The 8,502-nt window shown below is 39.0% G+C and overlaps 1 protein-coding gene across 2 annotated transcripts in view; it reads left to right on the forward strand.

Annotated features, from left to right (window-relative positions):
* Positions 1-8,502, forward strand: part of LPO (lactoperoxidase) — a 33,632-nt gene that overhangs the window by 15,337 nt on the left and 9,793 nt on the right. Inside the window, exon 9 of one of the 2 annotated variants that reach the window (XM_012808765.2) lies at positions 1,543-1,703. The exons of the other annotated variant lie outside the window; for it this stretch is intronic. Coding sequence (XP_012664219.1) covers positions 1,543-1,703 — 161 coding nt within the window. The remainder of the gene's footprint in view (positions 1-1,542; positions 1,704-8,502) is intronic. 2 annotated transcript variants of the gene reach the window in all.

The following is an 8,502-nucleotide window of genomic DNA, read 5'->3' on the forward strand; positions in this document are numbered from 1 at the left end:
GCCACTGCCCAGGTGCCCTGCTTCCTAGCAGGTAAGTCTAGGCTGGGAGAAGAAGGGCCCAAGGACAAGGGGGTTATCCAAGGAGGCTTTGCTCCTTTCTCATCCTCTTGCTGGAAAAATACACAGCACACCAAACCACTGCTGACCCTGGCACTGGTCCAGGACTGGCAGAAGGACCCAGATGAATAGAGAAGCCAAGAACATGTGTTCACCGTAATACAAAATGAGGACATCCAGAAAAGCTCAAAGAAAATAAAAAGAAAATTCACCCAATCCCACCACCCACGAGAAATCATCATTAACAATTTTTAAGGCCTATCATTCCAGTATTTTTTTTTTGTCATAGATGTAGTTCTACATTGTTTTACATAATTGGGGTTCTACTATAAATAATGCTCTGGAAGCTGACGCCTTCTCTTAATACACTCCAAGCCATTAACTATCTACAGCATGATGCTTAATGGCTGCCTGGTGCTGCCTAACATTTTAGGAAGTATAGTTTATTTTCTCAACTCTATGTGGACACGTTTAGTTATTTCTAGTTTTCTGTGCAATTGTTTAGGTAATGAATATCTTTACTGATGAAACTTGGTTCTCATTTTCAGTACACCTATCAAGACAATTTTGTGGAAGAGGAAGTTCTAGATTAAGAGGAATGTGTATATAAGGCATTGAGTAAACAGCCCCATTCTGTACAACCTGTGCATGACCAAAGCCCTCCTAATTCTGTTCATTCCAGGGGCTCACGCCCTCCTGGTCCTCTGTCTCTGGCTTCTGGGGACCTTTCCTCCTTCAAAATTCTACTCTCCTGGGACAACCCCCCTGACCACCCTGACATGGCAGAAAGCCTGCCCAGAGACCAAGATGTGTTGGTACATCTTTTGGATTTTGTGTTCACACATACCCCACGTCAATCCAGACACAAAGCCAAACTCTTCCCTTGTTTTCATAAAAATATGCACTAACACCAAGAATTTATGAATTCAGTAGACATGCCTAAAGATTGGAGGACCCTGGTCTTTCACCATTTAATTGCCTCCCATCCTTACTCCTTTCCAGGCCCTGAATAGGTTCTAGGCCCCCCATCTAGATTACTCTCTCTTTATTACCTAGAGGCATTCAGCCCTGCCCAGGCTCTTACCTCAAACCTGCATTCCTAAAACCTTCAAAGTTGTTCAATAAAGTCTCTGAAAAGCCCCTCATTTATTTCAACTGCCCTTCTTAGCAGGTAGTTGAATTATAATTAACAAAACTTTCCCTCCTTGCATCTCACAGGTGGCCTTTATTACATTCCTGTCTGATAGACTTTTTTATTCCCACTTTCATGGGCAAGGAGACTGAGGTTTAAAAACATTAGTAACTTGCCCAAATAAGAAAGCTAAAAAATATGTGTATAGACCTAAGTTAAACCCTGTGATTCTTCTCCCATTCCCCATCCATCCCTCTCCACCTGATTCTCAAAAGTTAACTGGCAGGAGGGGCTTGGAAGAGGGTTCTGTTACCAGATCCCAGAGGCCACCTTCCCATCTTCTGTGTTTTCAGGAGATTCCCGAGCCTCAGAGCAGACCCTGCTGGCCACTTCCCACACCCTCTTTCTCCGCGAGCACAACCGACTGGCTAGAGAGCTGAAGAGACTCAACCCTCAGTGGGATGGAGAAAAGCTCTACCAGGAAGCCCGGAAGATCCTAGGAGCCTTCATGCAGGTAGGAGGTCCAGGCCCACCTGGCTTCGGCTCCTGGCTCAGTCCTCTACTCGCCTCCTCTGTTTCCAGACCTCTGCGTCCGTCTTCTCCTCTGCTACTTCTCTCCCATGGTCTCATTTTTATAAATGCCCCCCCCCCTTGCATTTCTCAGCTTCTCTGTGCCAAAATGATTCCCTGAATTCGGAGGGCTGGAGAGTCATCCAGATGTTGATCCCTTTCGTCTATCTGCCTTGCTGCCATCACTAGGACCACAGGCTCTGTTACTCCTGGGACTACTTAATGCACCGTAGTGATTTGGATAATTTTGATTTGATTCTATTCCTTTTAAATTCTCTATACCTAAGCCACATGTCATGGGTATACCCAGCTGGCATTGCTGATTGGCTAATTGACTAACTAGAAGAGAATTAGAGAGATTAATATGTTAGGCTGGGTGTAGGGGCTCACACCTGTAATCCCAGCACTCTGAGGGGCTGAGGCAGGTTGAGACTAGCCTGAGCAACATAGTGAGATCCCATCTCTAAAAAAATAATAAAAAACTATCCAGCTATGGTGCCTGTAGTGTTTGCTGCTCAGGAGGCTGAGGTAGGAGGATCACTTGAACCCAGGAGTTCAAGGCTGCAGTGAGTTGTAATTATATCACTGCACTGCAGCCTGGGTGACAGACCCTGTCTCTAAAATTTTTTAAAAAGTTGACATGTTTATATTAACCATGCATATATATTTTAGACATTTTATTTTGAAATAATTATAGATTCTCAGGAAGTTGCAAAAAATGTAGAGAGGTCCCATGCACCCCTCATCCAGCCTCCCCCAGTGCTAACATCTTTCATAACCATGATACAATAGCAAAAGCAGGAAGTTTAACATTGATACAAACTGTAGAGCTTATTCAGACTCCCAGCTATAAATACAATCGTCTATGCGTTTGTGTCTGCATAGCCCTATGCAATTTTATCACAAGTGTAGCTTTATGTAACCACCACCACAATAAAGATACTTATCTGACATCTGACACTCATGGTGTCCCATCATAACAGCATCCACCTCTCACTCCTGTATCCCTAACCCCTGACAACCACTAATCTCTTCTCCATCTCTAACATAATTATGTTATTTCACAAATGTTATATAAATGGAATTATACAGTAGGTATCCTTTTGAGGTGCCCTTCTTTCATTTCACATGATACCTTGGAGGTTTATCCAAGTGGTTGCATGTATCAATAGTCCATTCCTTTCTGTAACTGAGTAGTGTTCCACGGTACGGACGAACCACAGTTTGCTTAACCATGTACCTACTGTGGGACATTTGTCTAGCTTCCATCTGGGACTATTATAAATCAAGCTGCTATAGACACTCATGTATAAATTTCTACATGAAAATAAATTTGTATTTCTTTGAGCTGTATGACTAAGAGTGCCATCACGGGTTGTAGGGTAAGTCCATTTATAGCTTAAAAACAAACTGCCAAACTGTTCTTCAGAATGGCTGTACCATTTGACATTCCCGCCAGCAATGAATGCCTGATCTAGTTTCTCAGCATCCTGAGCGTGTCATCATTGTTTTTAATTTTATCCTTTCTGATAGGTACTAACATCTCGTTGTGGTTCTAATTTGCATTTCTCTAATGGCTACTGATGTTGACCGCCTTTCTATGTGCTCATATGCCATCTGTGTATCCTCTTGAGTAAAATAACTGTTCATATATTGTGCCTATTTTCAAACTGGACTGTTTGCCTTTTAATGTCGAGCTTTGAGAGTTATTCATATATTTTAGACACAAGTCCTTTGTCAGATATGTGACTTGCAGATATTTTTTCCCCATCTGTAATTTTTTTTTTCCATCCTCTTAACAGGGTCCTTTGCAAGGCAGAAACTTTTCATTTTTATCAATTTTTTTCTTTCATGGATTGTGCTTATGGTATCAAGTCTCGGAACTCTTCCTACTCATAGGTCACGAGGATTTTCTCCTTTTTTTTATTCCTAGAATTTTTATAGTTTTATGTTTTACATTTACATCCATGATCCATTTGGGGTTAAGTTTTATATAAAGTGTGAGGTGGCTTGGATTGAGATTTTTTTTTTAATTTGAAATAAAAGTGCGCATACAAACAACCAAGTCACAATATTTGAATTTGTTAGGTAGAGTCCCTCTTTTTAAGTTATGTCCAGCACCCAAAAGGTATGCTGTATACCCCTACATTATGCTCATTCAGTGGGACACCCCAAACCCCCTTCCCTCCCCCTCTCCCTTGTTCTTCCTCCCCCCATCTTGAATTGAAATGAGTTTTTCTCCTATGTGGGTGTGAATTAGATCATCTACTGGCTTCATATTAGTATTGAATACATTGGATTCTTTCTTTTCTGTACTTGTGATACTTTACTGAGAAGAATGTATTTCAACTCCATCCAGTTTAATACAAAAGATGTGAAGTCACCATCTTTTTTATGTCTGAGTAGTATTCCATGGTATACATATACTACAGGGTTGGTTGGTTTGTTTTTTGAGACAGAGTCTCAAACTGTCACCCTGGGTAGAGTGCTATGGCATCACCACTCACAGTAACCTCCAACTCCCAGGCTTAAGTGATTCTTTTGCCTCATCCTCCCAAGTAGCTGGGACCACAGGTGCCTGCTACAACACCCAGCTATTTTTTGGTTGTAGTTGTCATAGTTGTTTGGCAGGCCCAGGCTGGATTCGAACCCACCAGCTCTGGTATATGTGGCTAGTGCCTTAGCCACTTGAGCTACAGGTGCCGAGCCATATATTACAGTTTGTTAATCCAGTCCTGGGTTGATGGGCATTTTCCACAAGGTTGTTTCCACATCTTGGCGATTATGAATTGAGCTGTGATAAACAATCTAGTGCAAATGTCCTTATGAGAAATTGATTTTGTTTTTCTTCTGGGTAGATGCCTAGTAGTGCGATTGTGTGGTCAAGTGGGAGATCTAATTTGAGTTCTTTGGGGGTTCTCCATACTTCTTTCCAAAGAGGCTGCATTAGTTTGCATTCCCTCCCACAGTGTAAAACTGTTCCCCTCTCTCCACATCCACACCAGCATCTGCAATCTGCAACTTGGGGACTCTGTGATGCTAATCTTACTGGAGTTAGGTGATATCTTAGAGATTGTTTTTTTTCCTTTTTCTTATTTTTTTTTCCTTATGGATGTCTACTTCAGGACCCACTTATTGAATAAGCCATTCCTTCTTCATTGAATTGTTTTTGTTCCTTTGTCAAAACGTTTTGGCATATTTATATGGATCTATTTTATATTTCTGGGTCATCTATTCCAATAATCTCTATGCCCAATCCTGCATCAGTACCACAGTGTTCAATTACTGTACCTATATAGTAAGTCTTAACACACTTTCTGCTTCTTTTTTCAAAATAGTTTTGGTTATTCTAGGGTCTTTCCCTTTCCATAAATGTCTTTAAATAACTTTGTATATGTCTGCAAAGAACATTTGCTGAATTCTGAAAGAAATTGTGATCAAAATATAGATCAGGTTAGGGAGAATTTATATCTTTACATTGTTGAGTTTTCCAATCCCGTAAACACTGTACATCTCTCCAATCTTTAGGTTTTTCTTTGATTCCTTTAATCAGTATTTTGTAATTTTTATCATACAGATCTCACACATGTTTTGTTGAATTTTTTACCTAAATATTTTATTTTCTTTGGAGGAACTGTAAGTAGTACTATATCTTATCTACCATTTGTACTTGTTCATTATCAGTGTCTAAAAATATAATTGATTTTTTTGTATGTTGATTTTGTATCGTGGGATCTTGCTGAACTCAGCCCTGGAAGTTCTACAGATTTGGGGGGATTTTCTTCATAGATAACAATGTAATCAGCAAATAAAGACAGTATATTTCTTCTTTTCTAATCCATATTATTTTTATTTCTTTTTCTTGCCTTATTAATGCCTCAGACTTCCCAGTGGCTAGAACTTTCAGTACTATTTTGAATGAGAATGAGATAACATCATCTTCCCAATCTTGGAAAACATTCAATATTTCACCATTAAGTATAATATTAGCTGTAAATTTTTTGTAGATTCTATTTATGAGGGAAAGGAAGTTATGCTCTATTCCTAGTATACTGAGAGTCTATCATGAATAGGTGTTGATCTTTTGTCAAATGGTTTTTCTGCATCAATTGATATGATCATATGATTTTTCTTCACTCAGTATGTTTTTCTTGCTTTGGATTTATTTTCATCTTCTTTTTCTAATTTTTTGAGGTACAACCTTAGATAATTGATTTGTGTTATGATCTTTTTCCTATTTTCTCATGTATTTGGTGCTATAAATTTCTCCCTTAGCACTGAGTTATCTACATTCCACAAATTTTGTTTTTTTTATTCCACAAATTTTGATTTGCAGTGTTTTCAGTTTCATTCAGTATATATTTTTTAAATTTCCTTTCAGACTTCCTCTTTGATTATTTATTTTTTTAATATTTATTTTACTTTTTTATTTTTGGAGACAGAGTAGACTGTCATCCTGGGTAGAGTGCCATCACATAGCTCACAAGAACCTCAAACACTTGGGCTCAAGCCATCCTCTTGCCTCAGCCTCCCAAGTAGGTGAGACAACCAGGTGCCCTGACACCCAGCTGGTTTTTTCTATTTGTAGCAGAGATGAGGTCTTGCTCTTGCTCAGGCTGGTCTCAAACTCCTGAGCTCAGGCAATCCACCCACCTCAGTCTCCCAGGATTACAGGCATGAGCCACCATGCCTGGCCTCTCTTTGATAATTTAGAAATAAGTTATTTAATTTATAAGTATTTGTAGATTTTCTATTGCCTTTCTGTTACTGATTTTCAGTTTGATTTCATCAATCAGACAATGTATTCTATATGATTTTTAAGTCTTTTAAATTTATCAAGATTTGTTTTATAATCCTGGCAAGGTCTGTTTTGCTAGATGTTCCATGGATCCTTAAAAAGAATGTGTATTATGGCCAGACACAGTGACTCATGCCTGTAATCCTAGAACCCTGGGAGGCCAAAGTGGATGGATTGCTTGAGCTCAGGAGTTTGAAACCAGCCTGAGCAAGAGTGAGACCCCATCTCTACTAAAAACAGAAAAACTAGTTGGGCATAGTGGTGCATGCCTGTAGTCCCAGCTACTCGAGAGGCTGAAGCAAAAAGATTGCTCAAGCCCAAGGGTTTGAGATTGCTGTGAGGTATGATGCCACAGCACTCTACCCAGAGTGACAGAGTAAGACTCTGATTCCAAGGAAAAAAAAAAAAAAAAATATATATATATATATATATACACACACACATACATATGTATGTGTGTATTCTGCTATTGTTTGGTGGAATATTCTATAAATGTCAATTAGATGCTGTTAGTTGATGGCACTATGCAATCTTCTATATTCTTGCTGATTTTCTGCCTAGTAATTCTAATTGTTGGGAATTCCTCAGTTATAATTGAGAAGTTGCCTATTTCTTCTTTCAGTTCTATAAGTTTTTGCTTCACATATTTTATTTTTTAGACATTTTCAATGAGTCTGATGCTTCATGTATTTTAAAGCTCTGTTTGTTGCATAAACACTCAGGATTGCTTTATCTTCTTGATTGATAGATCCTTTTTTTGTTGTGTAATGTCCCTTTTTTGTCCTAGGTAACTTTATTTGCTCTGAAGTAAACTTTATCTAATATTAATATAGCTAGTCCTTTCTAAAATTAATGTCTCTGTGATATATCTGATTTCCTCAATTTCAACCTACCTATGTCATCATATTGATGTGAGTTTCTTGTGGACAACGTATAGTTGCATCACTTTTTTAAAAAAGAAATCTACTCTGCCAGCTGGACATGGTGGCTATAATCTTAGCACTCTGGGAGACTGAGGCAGGAGGATTGCTTGAGGTCAGGCATTCCAGACCAGGATGAGTAAGATTGAGACCCCATCTTTGATAAAAATAGAAAAATTAGTTGGGTGTGGTGTTACATGTTTATAGTTCTAGCTACTCAGGAGGCTGAGGCAGGAGGATTGTTTGACCTCAGAAGTTTCAAGTTCTATGGGTACCAGCTACTTAAGAGGCTGCTGGCAACAAGTTTTCCTAGTTTTTTTTTTTTTCCATTGAAGAATGTCTTTATTTTCCCCTTTATTCCTGAATAATCATTTCACCAGATACTAGATTCAAGGTTGATGGTTCTTTTCTTTCAGCACAAGAAAAATTTTTGTGACTTTCTTCTGGTCTCCATGGTTTCAGATGAGAAATTTGCTGTTATTTGAATTGGTGTTCTTTATGGGTAATGTGACTTTCTCTCCGGCCGTTCTTAAAACTTTTATTTTTTTTTTCTGTCCTTGAATCCCTGAGCTCAAGTGATCCTCCCACCTCAGCTTCCCAAACTTTTGGGATTTACAGGCATGAGCCACTAGCCTGAGACTTTTCTTTATGTTTAGTTTTCAGAAGTTTAATTATAATGTATCTGGGAATAAATTTCTTTGTATTTATACTGTTTGGGATTAAGTCAACTTCTTGAATCTGTAACTGTACGTCTTTCACCAATTTTGAGAAATTTTCAGGCATTAGTTCTTCAAATACTTTTTCAGTCTCACTTTTTTTCTCTTCCACTTCTGGGACTCCACTAACAAGAATGTTAGCTCTCTTGCTATTGTCTCACAGAACCCTGAAACTCTGGTTTGTTTGAGGTTTTTTTAAAAGTCTGTTTTCTTGCTCAGCGCCTATAGCTCAACCGGCTAAGGCGCCAGCCACATACACCTAAGGTGGTGGGTTCAAATCCCCAGCCCGGACCCGCCAAACAACAATGA

The sequence above is a fragment of the Otolemur garnettii genome, unplaced genomic scaffold, assembly GCF_000181295.1.
Source record: "Otolemur garnettii isolate 467f Iridium unplaced genomic scaffold, OtoGar3 scaffold00094, whole genome shotgun sequence".
In the NCBI taxonomy this organism is placed as follows: Eukaryota; Metazoa; Chordata; class Mammalia; order Primates; family Galagidae; genus Otolemur; species Otolemur garnettii.